General features: G+C 37.1%; 1 protein-coding gene across 1 annotated transcript; it reads right to left on the reverse strand.

Moving 5' to 3' along the window:
* Positions 1-6019: 6019 nt before the first annotated feature.
* eif3d (eukaryotic translation initiation factor 3, subunit D) lies at positions 6020-18010 on the reverse strand. Its single transcript, XM_007231217.4, has 15 exons — positions 17912-18010; positions 15873-15998; positions 15626-15671; positions 15379-15515; positions 15068-15226; positions 14810-14931; positions 14519-14651; positions 12924-13071; positions 12570-12700; positions 12164-12249; positions 11424-11553; positions 8781-8923; positions 8156-8348; positions 6612-6705; positions 6020-6261 (listed from the first exon to the last, which is right to left on the reverse strand). The coding sequence occupies exons 2-15, from the start codon at positions 15993-15995 to the stop codon at positions 6248-6250; spliced, it is 1659 nt and encodes a 552-aa protein (XP_007231279.1). The 5' UTR covers positions 15996-15998; positions 17912-18010; the 3' UTR covers positions 6020-6247.
* Positions 18011-18105: the final 95 nt, after the last annotated feature.

Here is an 18105-nt window from a genome sequence, read left to right on the forward strand (position 1 = left end):
GGGCTGTATTATAAAGCGTTACCGTTAGTTCTATTAGCACTACTCGAAAGGATAAATGAATGAATGAATGAATGAATGAATGATGAACATATAGTGTATGTATCTTTGTATGCATGTATATATGGAGAATCCTGGTGTAAACCCCAGGGCTTAGTGTAAGATTGTGGTGGTTGTGTGAGAGTTTGTGATGAATGGAAGAGGGAGGGGGGCATTTATCATGTATTTAATCAAAGAGGAAAGCAAGAAGAGAAAGGAGGGGCCAAGATGAGGGAGGAAGAGAACAAAAAGAAGAAGGCGAGCAGAAACTGAAGAGGAGAGAATAATGGAAGGAAAGGTCAGGGAAGGAGAGAGCAATGAGAAAGAGGAGAAAAAAAGAAGAAAGCAAGTGAAAAAGGAAAAAGAGAAGATAAATAAATAGATAAAGAAAGAGTGAGAGAGATAGTGAGAAAAAGAGGGAGATAAAGAGAGAATGAATAAGAGAGAATGGATAGTAAAAGAAATATAATTGCTAAGTAGAATAATGGAGCAAAAAATTAGAGGATTGAAAAAGTCAGAGAAGATGTGAAGAAAGGAAAAAGGGAGAAAAAAGTGACAGTAGAAAGAAAGAAGAGAAGCACAGACAGAAAGGAAAAAACAGAGAAAAGAGTGAAGATAGTAAGAAATAAGATGAGCAAAGAGAGAGAAGATGTAGAGAAAGAAAGGAGAAATGAGTGAAGATGGAAAGAAAGAGGAGGAGCAAGGTGAGAGATAGATGTGGAGAGAAAGAAAAAGGACAAAAGAGTGAAAATGGTAAGAAAGAAGAAGAATAACAAGGAGAGAGAGAGAATGTGTGGAGAACGAAAGAAAAAAGGAGAAAGGAGTGACGATAAAAGAGGAGGAAAAAGAAAAGAGAAGAGAGCCAAGAATAAGAGGAATATATATGTTAGAGAAATAAGTGGCTAGAAAGAAAAAGCAGAGTAACAGAAGGTGGGAGAGAAAAAAAAGATTAAAAGAGTCTAAAAGAAAAGTTTACATGCATTTGATGTATCCAATAGATGTGAAAAAGTCTTTGAAACGTTGAGAACATCAGGAAATGTGCCCCTCCAACTGTTCCTTCTACCCTAAAATTAACTGATATCCATGTTAGACATTTCAATTTGTTATATTTTTAAATATCCAAAGGATCTTAGATTTCTTAGATTTTCCAACAGACAAGCAATGTAGATATACTTTAAATGCTGTAATAACTCCAAAAAAGAATGTTTTCTTATGGGAACATTCTATAAATACTTGTTTCATGAGTAACTTTTAAAACATATAAAGATATCTATGCAATGTGTGAACAACGTGTATTTTTTTTTGTATGTCCTACAAACATCCAAAATGTAGTGTTTTTTTAACTGGGACCCAACAAATAACTTAACGTACAAACAGTCATATTTATGAGCATATTTCTTTTTATTAATAGTGTAAACATCTCATAGATGTCAAAGATGTGATGGTATGACACAAACGTTCATACAAAATACCTTACAAAACCCTATTAAAATAATGAATGTCCATGCAACATTATTTGTGAGCATTCTGTAGATATCAAAGATGTGATGGTATGACAAATGTTCTTAAAAAGTTCTGAGGATACAGGAAGAAAACCCATCTCAAACAGATTCTGGTACCCTACAAATGAATGAATGTCCATGTATCATTATTTGTAAGCATATTTATTTTTATTTTTTTTATTTGCAAACATTCTATAGATGTCAATGATGATGTTGCATTATAAATGACAGAAACATTTAGGAAAATGGTCCTTGTACATCCTATAGACGTTAAGTTGTTAAAAAATTAAACGTTTTTGAAGTGTTTTGAGAATGCCCAAATGTCCCTTGAACAGTTTCTAGGAACCTACAAAATAACAAATGTCCATGCAACATCATTTGTAAACATATATATATATATATATATATATATATATATATTTTTTTTTTTGCAAACATTCTATAGATGTCAATGATGATGTGGCATCATGGACAAAAACATTTAAAAAATTTGTGAGGATGCTGAAAATTACCCTTGTACATCCTACAGATGTTAAGGTGTATATAATATTAAATGCTTTCGAACTGTTTTGAGGATGCCCAAATGTCCCTTGAACAGTTTCATGGACCCTACAAAATAATGATGTCCACATTACGTTATTTGTAAACACATTTGAATTTGTTGGATTTATGAACATTCTGTAAACACTGAATGTTGTGTGCAATGGAGACATTCTTAAATAAACCACTGTGTGTGAACTTTCTGTACATCTCAAATGGTTTCTGGTACCCTACAAAATAATAAATGTCTGTCACATTATTTTCGAGCATATTCTGTTTTTCTGTTGGCAAACATCCTATAGATATGTGGCATTATGAACGACAGAAACATTTAGAAAAGTTGTGAGGATGCCGGGAAATGCACCTTTTACATGGTGTTGAAAAGTGTAATGTCCTTGAACTGTTTTGAGGATGCCTGAACCCCTTAAACAGTTTTTAGGACCCAACTAATGTCCACATAACGTTATTTGAAAATACATTTGAATTTGTTCGATTTATGAACATTCTGTAGACTTTCTTAAATAAAACACTGTGGGTGAACATTCTGTAGATACCAAAGATGTGACGGTATGATAAATGTACTTAAAATGTTCTTAGAATGCCAGAAAATACATCTCAAACGTTTCTAAGACCATACAAAATAACCAACATCCATGTAACATTATTTGTGAGCATATTTTTTTTCTTGGCAAACATCCTATAGACGTCAATGATGATGTGGCATTATGAATGACAGAAATATTTAGAAAAGTTTTGGGGGTGCCAGAAAACAGCCCTTGTCCACATTGCGTTATTTCTAAATACATTTGAATTTGTTTAATTTATGAACATTTTGTAGACATTTTTAAATAAAAAACTGTGGGGGTACATTCTGTAGATATCAAAGATGTGATGGTAAGACAAATGTTCTTATTTGTCTCTTTCGGTTTGTGGTACCCTACAAAATTAACAAATGCCCATGTAACAAATTATTTGCAAACATCCTATAGATGTTAATGATGATGTGGCATTATAAATGACAGAAACATTTAGAAAAGTTGTGAGGATGCGGGAAAACAGCCCTTGTGCCTTCTTTAGACTTTAAGGTGTTGACAAATTAAATGTTCTTTAACCGTTTTGAGGATGCTCAAAGGACTGTATAAAATAATAAATGGCCACATTATGTTATTTGCAAACACATTTAAATTGGTTGGATTTATGAACATTCTGTAGACATTCTTTGATTTTTGTATGTAATGGAGACATTCTTAAATGAAACACTGTGGGTGTACATTCTGTAGATATCAAAGATGTGTTACATAAGGATACCAGAACATTTTTGAGCGCATTTCATTATTTTGCATTTTCAAACATCCTATAGACGTCATTTTTTAAACAGAGCTACCTCGCCAGCATTCCACTGATCAAATCACCCTGTTCCAGGCCAAAGCGCCCTTTTCCCTTTACTGGCTTCCTTTATTCTTATGGCTCTTTCTGCAGCAACCCCCCCACCCCCTCCCCTCGCCTGCTGGACTGTGGGCCTGATCAGTATGCTGGGAGCGCTCCGTCTGCCTCTTCGCTTTATTGAACTATTTTTAACCTGCTCCCTCCTTAACCTTGACCAGAGTGATTGAGAGATGGGGACAGCATGGAAAAAGAGTGAGGGAGGGACTAAGGGAGGGGACAACAGGGAGGGGTGTAATTGATGATATTAAAGCAGAAGAATAAAGATAGCACATGAATAAAGAATATAAGAAATGGTGGTGACGGGAGGGGGGTGGCTTGAGTCCAATTCCAAACACTTGCACATCAGCATCATTCACTACAATACAGCCAATCCTGACCGTCTACGTGGGGGAAATATAAGTGGTGGTCAGAAGAAATCCAATTTTAATCCAACCAAGGGTACATCATTTTAATATTCTATTGAAATTCGGATGCATCTGCTTTACCACTATAGATACCTCAACCCAATGCTGTACGTGCTATAATCAAAAACGTAGATTTAAATGCTGAAAATATTGCCAAAAGCCTAAAGGTAGCATAATTAGAGGCTATACTGCTCCCCTAGAAAACATATTACACCAATTAATGCATCTATACACACACATACATAAGAATATGGACTGGGGTCACTGGTTACACCAGTAAAATTACAAATTCATTGAACAACCAATAAAAACCCTCTTTTTATGCATGGCTTTCACATCCAGGCTCGTATTAAAATCTAGCCCAACACTGCCCCCATGTGAATTGTTCCAGTAGTAGCAAAATAATGACCCAAGTATATTAAATGTAAAAAAAAAAAAAAAAAAAAAAAAAAAAAAAAATCAATGTCAATGAGTGCATTTACGTGTAACCAAAATCCATTTATAATCTGATCAATAATCTGGTTAAAAAGAATACTCCAGTTACCTTAACTTGAGTAAAACCTAACAATCTGATTATGAAAAAGAGCTGGATTTTACAGTATTAAATGTTATTTCTCAGGCCATATACAGCTCTAGACCACTTTAGTTTGTGACTCAGTTTCTCTGATTTTGCTATTTATAGGAATATAGTCAAATGAACATTATTGTTTTACTCTATAAACTACACACATTTCTCCCAAATTCCAAATAAACATTGTTATTTAGAGCATTTATTTGCAGAAAATGAGAAATGGCTGAAATAACAAAAACGATGCAGAGCTTTCAGATCTCAAATAATGCAAAGAAAACAAGTTCATATACATAAAGTTTTAAGAGTTTAGAAATCAATAAGAATGATCTGGTTAAGAACATACAGTATTGAAGAAAAAAAAATAGGAGACCACCTAAAAATGATGGGTTTTGCACCAGGAGTGGCAAAAAGTTATCCAAAAGCAGTGTGTAAGACTGGTGGAGGAGAACATGCCAAGATGCATTAAAACTGTGATTAAAATACAGTGTTTTTTTTGGTTAAAAAACACTGTATTTTAATCACAGTTTTAATGCATCTTGGCATGTTCTCCTCCACCAGTCTTTTGGATAACTTTTTGCCACTCCTGGTGCAAAACCCATCATTTTTAGGTGGTCTCCTATTTTTTTTTCTTCAATACTGTATGTTCTTAACCAGATCATTCTTGGATTTCTCATTCTGCGCAAAAGTGAAAACAGACTTTGGTGCTGGAAATAAGGGAGCAGCACTGAACATTGTACTGCAAGATCTTCTGTGTGTGAACATCCAATAGATGCCAACGTGTTATATATAAAAACGTTCTTGAGATGTTGTGGTGGCGACAAAAAGACATCATATTAACTATATCTGGGACCCTACAAAATAACCAACATCCATGTAATATTGTTTGTAGAAGTAGTACTACAAACTACAGAAATGTTCTTGAAACACTGAGATTATGCCAAAATACATAATTTGAACAGTTTCTGGTACCATGCAAAATAATGAATGTCCATATAATATGTAAGCGGATTTTTGCAAACATCCTATAGATATTAGGTGTTGAATAATTACATGTTCTTTTAACGCTGTTCACATGATATTATTTGTAAACATTAGGATTATACACAGTAAAAATATTACTCATATAAACTCTTAACCAGAGCATTTTTGGATTTCTTAGTCTGCGTCTAGGTAACAACAGACTTTGGTACCAGAAATAAGTAAACAGCATTGAACACAATGCAAGATCGCAATCAAACACTTTTCTTTTAAACGATCATTTTCTACATAACTTGTGTATATATAGCAGCTCGATGCGTTAGGAATAAGCTGCAGCATGATGATTGTTTTTACGTGATGTTTGAAACGTCCTATGCTGAGTTTATTGGGTAGCTGCAAAGCAAAAAAACTGTTTATTGCTCGTCTCGTATAAACTGTTCATCTGAATACTGAAAGAATTTCTGCAGTCATCGGTTATTGAGTTGCATGAAAACACTGCAAAATACAACCACTTCAAGAAAAGAAAGAAACGAGAGACAATGTATTGCTCAACCTTTAATAAGCCTTTTAATTTTTACCATTTTCCCCAGACATGGATTAAGCCTAGTCTCAGACTTTGGAAAATCATTATTGGAAGTCCAGGCCTAGGTTTAATTTGGGTCTGGGAACTTGGTTCACTGTGTGTGATGGTGGAGAGTTGCGAGAGCAGCACAGAAAGAAAGTGCCGACTTGTTTGGTCTCATATTCCTCCATTTCATTCATCCAGCTCCTCAGTTCTCTTCATCTACAAAGGAAAAAAAAACGATAAACACATGAATGAGATTTAGATCATTTTAGGGAATTTCTAACACTGGATTTATGTGGAGACTGTCATTAAGAAGCCTCAGATCAGCCTTGCCAACATTCTACTTGTCGCACACTCAACCAAATATCCAGAGAAGGAGAATGACTTTGATGATAATGTGTTGATTTGGCAACTGTGACTATAAGGCTATATAGGTTTTTGATTACACCACTCATTCATCTCTTCAGAATCTGGGAATTGTTCCATAGATCACTGTATTAAATAAGCATACAAAAGCTATCTTTTGTAGTATAAATGAGAAGCCGTGTACATTTTATTGTCCATTTTACCTTCATCATCTTCATCGTCGTCTTCCTCTTCCTCGTCATCATCTTCGTCAGAGCTGAAGGTTCCGTCAGGGAGGCTGTAGATACGGATCACTTGCTGTGAACACAAGCAAAAGACAAAAGAAAAAAAACATTGTTCAACATTTGTCAAGATCATCTTACACAACCTGGCAAATAAATATTGATTGAAGATCATTATATGGCAATGATCTTTTTAACTCCATATTTGACAAAAACATTTATTTGTAGATGTGTCACAATGACTTCTTTCCCTGAAATAATTGTGATAAACTATTTACCCATTAAGAATATATTGATGTAACAGCATAAAAATGTAATCACACTTTTACAAAACAATTAAGTTAATACATTCGGACAGAAGTGGAAATAAGTTTAATTTATACAAGATGGTAAAACATCATGTTAATGGGTTGTCCTTGTTAAAAACATGGCTAATATTTGAGGTCAGCAAATATGACTGTGGTCATGTCTAGCATATTATATAATATATATCAATAATGTAATTATTGTGACAGGCCTAATTTTATAAACTTTTTACATTGTCGACAACAATTCAAAGTCCTCAAAATTCCACTGCATATTGTGATTCTACCCTCCTGAAGTTCATATGAGAGATAGGCTGATTCGTTTCTTGGGGCCGATTTAGATTGAGTTTTAGCTTGATCTGCCGATACTGATCTTGGGTGGAGCAAAATGACACATTAATGCCACATAGGTGCCAGGGGAAAAAGGGTACAGATTCCGTCAATAATGGCCAACTCTAAGGACAAATTACTGTTTACTGTTTACCAACATGGTCACTTTACTTGCACTGAGACACTTTATCTCCACTGCTCTAATTCACATTATCATGCTGCTATAGCACACTTGCACTCTGGACTTCATGTTGCTGAACCTTCTACTCTCTATTTATTTTTTTTATTCTTGGGATATTTATCTATCTATTTTGTATATTCTATTTCTTTTATTGTATTCTTTTTTTTATCTATATATCTATTAATAACAGCTCTTTGGGTGTAAAACTGGATCGTGAGATCACAATTTCGTTCCACCTCATGTACCACATGTGATGCGAATGACAATAAAATCTCCTTGAATCCATGAATCCTTGAAAAACACTGAGAATCTAAGCTGAGTGAGTTCTCGAGTGAGTTATTTCAGCTGTGTTCCTATCTAAAGTTTGCATAATGAAATGCAGCTTTCTGTGAGCGATCTGGTTCAACCGTCATAAACATACAGCACTGCTTAAGCCTGAAAAAACAATGGATACTGATACATATCTGATCGATCTTGCCATCTTTTACAATTAGTAGGCATATTTATATAAAATTAATAATATAATAATTGCATGCTTTTCTAAGATTTTAGAGATGGTGCTAGCATACAATAAGCATAACTATAATAAAGGCTTGAAGGTCTTTTTAGGATTAGAATAATGGTCACATTTAAAATCTGTGACAATGTTACTCTTATATGCTTGGTTCAAGTTAAGTGAGCCTGCGTCCCTGCCCTGTGTGGTTTCTCACCTTGTTTGGGTCCTTGAGGATGAGGTACTTGCCCTCATCCAGTTTGCGGCAGATGTCTATGACGCAGCGCAGGATGCCCCAGGCGTTCTCCATGCTCAGGTTGATCTGGCTGGCAAATTCATTGGGCTTGAACTGCTGCGTGCCCAGGATCACGTGACGCGCCGAGTCCTTCACGTGGTAGCGGGACACATAACTGAAGCACACACACACACACACACACACAGATTTAGAACCAGCATCTTCATGAGGTGGATTCATTCTAAATGTAATTATGTTTTTTTTTTATTAGATGTTTGCATTGCGCTGCCTATATGTTTTTTGGTTTTGGGAGTTACATGATCATGTTCAACGTACAATTTGTTCTCAAATATCTTGTAAGTATGAAACTAAATCTCGTAATTTACAATGTGGCAGAATTACATGAGCAATGGACCAATACAAATGCCACAAAATGACTGGAACTAAAAGTTTTTATTTTGACTTTCACTGAAAGCTATGTTAGCATTTCAGAGCATTGTTACAGCGACAATGAATATGTGAATATGAAGCCCCAATGAATAATGTGCCCCAATGTTAGTATGTGCACAGGAGTAAACAGGTGTATTAACACATGCTTAGTTCTTACCCTAATTTAAGGTACTCGGAGCCAGCCAGCAGGGCACAGCATGTCCAGCGGGCCAGTTTGTAACTGTTATTTTTCAGCTCCGTGGCCAGCACAGCTCCCCTCTGGGAGTCCAGCTTCTGACGCCAGTCTACTCCATTACAATGCTTAAAAAAAAAAAAAAAAAAAAAACAGTATTTTTAGTACATTTTTAGTCAATTTTTCCAGCTTCACTAAGCATAGAGGAGCACTCTGTAGCTCTAGAATTACAGATTTGTAGTCCTTTTGTTTCTCTCCATACTTTGTCATGCTCCTTTTAAACTGTTCTTCAAATGGTCAAGACCCCACAGAGCAGCTATTATGTGGGTCTCAGTAGAGATGCCCAGATGTTGGAATTCTGGGCAGATGACGATATCCAATATAACACATCTGTTGATACTGATATACATATTCATAACTTAGACTAGACACCCATAGACTAGACATATGAAAAATTAACTTTACAAACAACTGTAACATTTATCTAACTTACATTTAACCTTCAACAAATTATTTGGCTAACTGGTTCTTACATAGACTGTTCACAGATTTAACCCTTCTTTTTATAAATTAAGAGGTTAAATAAAACTATTAAATTATTGAAACTATATAAAAAAAAATGCTTAAAGCAATGCATTTTAAATTCTCAGTACTGCAGTGCTGGTATGCGTGGACCAGATACAGCAGTGCTGCTGGAGGTTTTTAAACAATGTGTTCACTTACTGTTCTACCACCTACATCTTAGAAGTCAGAGGCAGAAGCTCTAAATCTGTTGCTGCACAGCTTGGGTTGGTTATTCTCTAGTCCTCTATTAGTAGGCACAGAACTGACTAATTCTCAGTCCAGCAGTGAGACTTAAGTGTATAAAAAAAAAAAAAAAAAAAAAAAGTGTATAAAAACTCCAGCAGCATTGCTTTATCCAATCCACTCATGCCAGCACAACATACCTAATATACTAACACACCGCCATCATGTCACTGTATCACTGCAGTGCTTAGAATGATCTATCACCCACATAATAGGTGTTCCATGGTGGTTCTATGGGGTCCACAGAGAACAGTCTTTTATTTTAGAACCATATGCTCAGAGGAGCTGTAAAAACGAACAATGGGTTTAGAAACAGGGAGATAGCCAATGTTAATGCTTGATTGATGTACTGTCCAAGATACAAACTACCGTATTTTTCGGGCTATAAGGCGCACTTAAAATACTTATTTTTTCTCCAAAATCGTCATTGCGCCTTATAATGCAGTGCGCCTTGTGTATGGATTTTGCTTGTGTTTACTGACCTCGATTTTTATGTGGTACACGGCGCTCTGTTGTGCAGAATTCCTCACCCACGCCAGAAAAAGATCCCCCTCTTGGGCTAGCGCGCGGTTACCTTTGACTGCCGTACTGCCTCTCGGCTGTGGTTCAGGGTAGCTAGTTTCCACTGTAGCTCCGTGGGCAGAACAAGGTGCCGGTAAACTTTCCTTTCCACCCGTTCTGGGGTAATAGCACAAACTGTTTCTTTTTAGCGCCCACTTCTAAGTAAAGTTAACCTCTTAACACGCGCTGGCCCACCGGCGGGCCAGAAATATTTAATATTTCATAACTGGCTGTGTTTCTGAATAGTTATGAACAGTTACAGGTTCAATATAGACATCCAATATACCATTTTAAAGCTTAGAATCTCTGCTTTTGAGCTATTTAGCCTATTTAGCGGAATATCCTTTCAGAAAATAAACATTTAGGGCGAAATATGCCTTGGTTATGATTTTAATAATTCATAACTCTCATATTTGCGTTTATCGTTCGTCCATATTTCATTGAATGCGGTCATGTCATACACCATTCGAACCGTCTGGCTCTCCGGATTCCAGAACTGTGCTTTTACTGTAGGATGTATGTTTCATGAATTAAAGCTGCGTCAGAGCACATGTTTCCAGTAATAAAAGGCTCTCCTTTTGTCCTGGGGTAACCTCCGGTCACTGCCGCCACCCCCCGAACACACACCCGCGCTCAGCCACAGGTCCTACCTTCAAAACGCGTCCAGACTAAAGAGAATCCATCAATCCAGTCTCCTGTAATCCACAGTTATATCCAAACAGCGCTGGAAATCACTTCATCCAGAAATGAAACTTATCCAATCTTTATCTCTGTTTTGAAACCGTTTTATTCACCGAATTCGGCACAACACGCTATTATAGTCAGAAGCCTCGCGGAGTAATGCGGTACTTGCTGTGCTTCAACATAATATTATGGTCTGTCGGAGCGTTGCGGCTACCGTTGTCAGGAGCGTCGCGGAGTAATACGTACTTGCTGTGCTTGTTGATTTATTGCTCAGAGATGTTGTTATTTTTCACAGATATTGTGAAGGATTTATTGCTCTGATATAAATAAAGTTTCATTTAGTGCGCCTTATAATCCAGTGCGCCTTGTGTATGGACTAACACTAAAAATAGACCGTTCACTCATCGTGCGCCTTATAATACGGTGCGCCTTATAGTCCGAAAAATACGGTATATATTTTTTTTATTTAGAAAAAATTTTTCCCTCCACATGCATGTGTCACTTCACACCCTCTATCCCTCCTCCGTTCCTTCAGTTTCACAGTCGTCTGATTAACACATTCTCTCTGTAACTCACCCGTGAGTCCCATTCATTGAGTGCTTTGACGTTGATGAAGGACAGTTCTCCATTTGCTCCGGTCATAACGCCGTCATGCTCACAGCGCACGATCAGATCAATATCCTCCCCGAGCTTCCACCGCCGGTACCTACAAACACGCACACACACAGTCAATACTCTGCCCAAGCTTTGACACAGTATACTCACAGCACACAGTGCTTCACACCACTGACCTAGAACAGCCTGTCCGGATTCAGAAGTCAATGTACAAACTATCAAAGACACTAAGGCTGACCCTAGAACAGATGTTCTTACAAACTCCCCAGTGTGGTAGCAAGCATGAAAGCCAATCTTCAGCCAGATAAAGCTGTCCTTGATTGACAGCATCAGTGTGGACACTGACCTAAATTAGTATACTACACAAAAATGTTAGAAATCAATGGAGAAGAACAGGCAGGGAGCTAACAAACACCACTAACCACAAAACACTAACTGCACACTTCATTACAGAGTGCAATAAATCCAGTTTACTGGATGAAAGGCAACAAAAAAAAATGTAAAATGAGTATTAGTGACTGTACTGAGTATGTGCAAGAATTTGGGCAGGAGTTTTAAAATTTACCTCGCTCTGTGACTTTTTGTGTGACTAAATATTGTAATAAATATCATCTATAACAAAGATGTATTTAAATACTACATTTGCCATATCACTTTGGTTCATTACACAAAAAAAAAATAGAACACCCTTCTTTTCCTACCTGTAGGCCACAGATGCCACTTCACTCTTATCCATGTCCTCCTCCACAAACGGGTTTGAGGTCGGGAACTTGTGCCTCTCTCCTCCCTAATTAATCACATTAATTTCTATCAATTAACAGTGTTGATATAAATTCCCATCTTTGGCAGGTGCTGGTCTTTACACTGTACACATTATGTGAACAATACGGTACTGTGCTGCAGTTTAAGAAACCAAAACATACTGTAGAAACCAATTATCTTAACAATATGTGATTTACTGTAAAATAAAATTCACATCACATTACAAGAGATGCAAGTAAATATTAATATTACTTATTATTGCATGCAATGTTGTCTGGGTGTTACCCAAACAGGTGGTGGGTGTAAAAATGTAAATAGTGTAGTAGATAGTTTTGGATAAAGTACCATGCGCAGACACTGCTGGCTGAAGTTGTGGTTAATGTACGTAGCCTCCATTGCCAGGTTTCTGGGGGAGTTCAGAGAGTTGCCTTCATCCTGAGGAGGCTCATTGGCTGTCTCACTGACTGTCAACAGGTCTATGAAAAAGACAGAAAATTACTTGCATTGGAATAGATTACAAAGAACAGTTTTTGGACAAGTTTTGAAAATCTGAGATCTTGTTTAGGTTAAAACATCCACAACCTACCTTCTACTTGAGCTTCAATACTAGTTTGCTTGTTCAGTTATACTGGGAATACTATACCAGAGTAGTTCCCAGCTGCCATTATTGATTATTTCTACAATTTTCAGAACACTTACCAAAATCAGAATTGTCTCTCTTGTCGAAAAAGAGTTTATTTCCAACGCGCTGCACAATGATGTCCCAGGAGTTGACTGAGCGTGTACAACACATCAGTGTGGCCAGGATGGCATCAGTGGCAAAGACATTACCCTGAGTCTTAGCCAGCTAGAAAGAAAGAAAATAATTATGAATAAATTGCTTGGTTTAAACTTTCAGTACAGTGTGCATCATTTTTAGAACAGTCTAAAAATGAAAATCTCTGAACTAGGCCAGATTGAACGTTGTATTTTTAAAACTCCAATCATTGAGCACCATAAAAAAGCAACAAAAGCTACTGCAAAGAGAGTCTGGAAAACTGCCTCAGCGTGCCAACAGTCTTTTACTGACTACGTCTACAAGCACACCGGGGTTCACTATCAATATAAGAATGACACTCTAAGCTGCAATGATTTAAACAACATGGTTGCATTGTCTTGTTTTGTTGCAAGTAAGATTAATCTGATTAGAACATACCATCCAGGTCTTCGTTAGCAGGATTATTTAAGACACAATTAAACATGCAACCTATGAGGTTACTGACTTAAACACAAACAAATGCCCAATCACATTTCACTCATTGACCCTTTTTTGCGCATACACACCTCAATGTGTAGTTTAATGTGTGTGTTTTATGGCAATTTTCTTTAAAACAAATATTTAAAAAAAATACTCTAGTAGTTTGTCTCAGTTGATAACTTTCTTGTTCTACCTTAAATGGTGCAACAGACAAGAGAGGCGGCAACATTTAAAGTGGAATAAAAAAATGTAATCAAATAAAAGCTAGGTTTAGCTCCCCATCATAGAGGAATTAAGGAATGGACAATAATAATTATTTGCTGCACCACCTGGCCCCTCTCTGAAGATATAAAAGGCCCTCAAGTTAACTAGTTAACCAACAGCTAGGTTGCTGATCTTTAGTGCTCCAGTACTATAGCTATATCTGTATCAAGTGCTTAAATGGTTGTCCCAATTCTTAGGGGGAGGATTTTACTGAGTTACACTTAAAGACAACATATGGGTACAAAAGAGAAATGGGATTATGCCAAAGACTGCTAGAAAAGTGAGCATAATTTTGTTTCTAAATGGTAAAAAACATTACAAAACATCAACTCAATGGACTTAGAGCTTCATTAGGTTAATATGTGCATGCAAACACATACTATTTGCACTTGTATTGGGCATTGGGAATTTTAGTTAGGGAGCTGGTTTCCCTTGCGACTGGTGATTGCTGATGCAGTCTTTTCTAAATGCTCGGTTTCAAAAACATCACTTACAGCAGCTAGAAGGGGAGAAATTTCATCATCTGACCTGTTGCTGTGGTGCCTTCCTATTATGGTAAGCTAGCTCTTCAGATAAATCTTTACAACCCTTTACTCTTTAGACTACGTGGCTATGTGCTTCCTTTTTAATGTGGCAATGCAACTGAATGGAACACCTGAACTAAGTGTGCCCAGATCCTTCTATTCATAATGTGTAGTAAACTTTTTAAAGGACCAAAATCCTATTCCTTAGCTTTAATACCAAACGGAAATATTAAATGTCCTAATGGGTGTTTGTGAACATGCTGCGTTACCTTGCGGATGACTGGGTCATCGGTGGTGGTGACTGTGTGGAAGATCCTTTTAATGCTCTTCAGCGGTTTCTCATTGCGGGTGGTGACACGATCAAATGCTTTATCATAATACTCAAGTGCACCACAGCACTCACTGCACAACAGGAAGGAAAAGAGAAAAAAATCAGTACACCGAAACAAAACCTAATTCAGGAGTTTAAGTATTACAGATCTATAACAAGCAATCATATATATATCAGCTGAAAAAGCTTCCAGTTTAATAGGAAAAAATCAGTATGTTTGAGTCCTTACATGTCTGAAGGATCAGCCACATCCATGTATCTCATCTTCATCAGCCTGGGGAAGTCCATCTCTTCCTTCACTTCCCAGTCACTGCGCACTTCTACAGATGAGTCTCTGGGCTTCAGCTGGGCCTGTCGGGTTATGACATTAAAAACAGAATAGATAAGCAGAGCTTATCAAGCTTAACTATCTTAAACATCAACTGACACTGCTTCAACACCTGACAATTGTATTTATTATTATTTTTCATCAAGTAGCACAGCATACCTGTGATTTCTGGTCCCACTTTTGACGGACTCCAAACTGCTTCTGGAACTTCTTCTGCAGACGCATGCGATCTCTCTCCTTCTGCTTGGCGCTCTTAGGGAGAGTCTGCATGTTGAACTGCGTCAGGTTCCTGCGGTCCTTATCCCGCCGCAGGTTCCTCTGTAGACATTCCAAAACAGAAACAAGCCTTTAGCCTTGATATGCTTATATGAATATCATTATCAGTATTATTTAAATTTATTTACCAAATATAAAATCTAGGATATAAATAGTCAAGTTTCATTTTGAAGTCATTTCTGCTCTCTTTGTACCTGAGCAAAGCGCATGCGGTTCCTCTGGTAAGCTGTTTTCTGGGTTTTGGCCGTATCCACCAGCTGGAAACTTGCTTCATCCTCTTCGTGGAAGTAAGCATACTGACTGCCTCCTCCAAACTGAGATGAGTACTTATCTAATAGAGAAATCACAGTGTGTGAGAGAAACATATACTATACTGAAATTGCAACAATGTGATGTTCACAAAGTTCATAAACACAGTAGGATATGTGGAAAGAGGCTTACTAGTGTATCTCTTATCCTGGTAGGTTGCACCAGTCCAATCTGCCACCTATTAACACAGAAAGAAATATACGGTTTATAGGCATTTTTCCCAGAATGCTGCATCAGTTGAATCTGCAGTCCAGGCTTTACTTTTATATACCACATTTAAACATGAAGGATTATGAAATTACTGATGAAAATAATCAGGGGTCACTTAGAATGAGTGTTCTAATTTCAGGCAAGTCCAGTAAAAGGTTATACACCTCACCTTGCCCAGACGATCTCCTTTGCTGAAAGGTTGGTAAGGCATGTCCTTAAACTTCTCAGGCACAGCACAGGGACCCCATCCTGAGGGGTTATCCTGAATCACTGGGGCCAGGAACTTCGCCATGATCTTCACAGAGTAAAGAGAGACAGAAGGGTTAACATGCAGTGAACACAGAGTACATAGCAATATTGTCTTGTTGCCCAGGGGTGGGGGTTTCTGAAAATGGGATTTGTTGTCAGGGTAGGGGGGCAATTGTTGTTAAGGCAGCCAACTTGCCTTAGATACTACTGCAGAAAACCCTGCTTATGGAAGAAAGGCAAATAACAAATGACCGATGCCTCACAGCATTTTGTAAGCCTCAGTAAATCCTTTTAGATTGTTAGGTAATATTCGTTTTGATTAACATTTATTATACATGTATTTTTTCAGGAAAACTACTTATTAGGGTTGCACAATTTTGTTTTTAGATTAGTGGCAATATTGTATATTTATCTCAAAAGTGCCCATGGTTACATATGGGTCACAGACCCTACCGCACCCTCTGTCTATTATTTTTTTCTCTCAAATGAGCGACATATACTGAACATCCTGAGAGAATCTCAGGGCAGTGTATGAATGTGTGTTTGTTCACCTCACCTTATTTCCTGAGCATAGTAGTGCGGGAGATAAAACTAGCTACTTTTGAAAGTGCATTTTAACTTCTACAGGACTGTTCCAACTATTTACCTATTAAATTAATTTAAAGGTTTCACATACTCAACAAGTTCTTACCATTTCTAGGACAAAATGTTAAAATACAGGTTATTAAAATTGTTGAATCATTTGTGTTACATCAGGATTTCAACGTTATATTATTTACAGTCATGTTTCCACAGTAAGAAAAACACATGAATGTGCTGCACCCTGAATTTATCAGATGTAATTTTAAAATTGGCAGGTTAGCTATTAATATTCAGAACTGGATCTGGGCTCTTATAGGTTAACTACATGGGAACAACAGATAAGACTGGGGCTCAGACTAAGCTCAGCACTGCTTTCTTCAAACGAGTCTGCCTTTAACAGAACGTCAGCTTGCGCAGTGGACTAGTCATCACTGACCACCGGTCATACAGTTAACTAAACAGGAAAAATGCCTAAAATAAAACCACATTAACTAGTTTACTTGTTTCATATTCACATTTACATTCAGGTTAATGAAGCTAAAGCTAACTAGTTACGTAGGCGGGCAGCAGGCTAGCGGTTCGCTGCTTTATCACTGCGGTTAGCTTCTTAGCTAACTCCTCCCTAAATGCCGGTCGAATTCTCCTACCTTGTCGAACCGTGCTGCCCCAATGTATATTTAACTGTAAAAATACAAAAGAAGCACTATTTTAGGGCATGTACCCAGTGATATTCCAGTAGATGTACGTTATTAGATTTGGATTGCATAATTCATTGTACCATGGCAAAGTTATAGTAAATATAGCTCATTACAAACTGCTTTTGTATTTATTTATGATAATAAGTGTAATTTTTTGTTTCCCTTTACACGTTTGTGCAATGACAGTTCGTCCAGGTTGTTTAATACACATAAGCCCCCCTAAACCAGATTAATTATACATAAAAAACGAGAAATAATTAAATAGTGTAGATCGGCGCATGCGCAGTAACTTTGGGAAGCATGTATCGATGGGTAGGAAAATTCGACAGAACACCGGCTGCAGAGCTCTCAGCTTACTAATACATATTATACAATATTAACAATGACATTTCGGAGGGTTTATCGCGTTAATATCCAACACAAAGTAAAAAATTAATTTGACATTAAACATAATAATAACGAGACGTCTCATTACTCAGCGTTTAGTAACAGCGTTGAATAGCCAACTAGCATTTTCCCGCTAAGCGCGCGAGCTAACGCTATTTAAAGGGAATTAATAATTATAAACTTCTCGAAACTCCGCCACAACAAACGACATGAACCAACACTATTAGTACCTTTAATCGGCATTAAAACATACAGACACAGAAAGACGATGTTTGAGGATTATTAACTCTACCTTTATTCCCCCAGTCCGGCTCCTCCTGGATCTGCCGCCGCTAAAAGGAAGAGAGGCTCCGGATAATGACGTACATACTATAATAAAAGTCCTACCTTGTTTAAATAACGAATAAGTTAAATAAATAAGCTGATAAATAAGGATTTGTGAAATATCAGGACTCAAGTTTCTTTAATTAAGGTATTATACTAATT

This window comes from Astyanax mexicanus, chromosome 5 (genome assembly GCF_023375975.1).
Source record: "Astyanax mexicanus isolate ESR-SI-001 chromosome 5, AstMex3_surface, whole genome shotgun sequence".
NCBI lineage: Eukaryota > Metazoa > Chordata > Actinopteri > Characiformes > Acestrorhamphidae > Astyanax > Astyanax mexicanus.

Coding starts and splice junctions, on each gene's coding strand:
- eif3d (XM_007231217.4), bottom strand. CDS start 15,995: ATGGCGAAGTTCCTGGCCCCAGTGATTCAGGATAACCCCTCAGGATGG. Junction 14,932..15,067: donor AGTGGGACCAGAAATCACAG/GTATGCTGTGCT, acceptor ATAACCCGACAG/GCCCAGCTGAAGCCCAGAGA. Junction 14,652..14,809: donor GTGGCTGATCCTTCAGACAT/GTAAGGACTCAA, acceptor CCTGTTGTGCAG/TGAGTGCTGTGGTGCACTTG.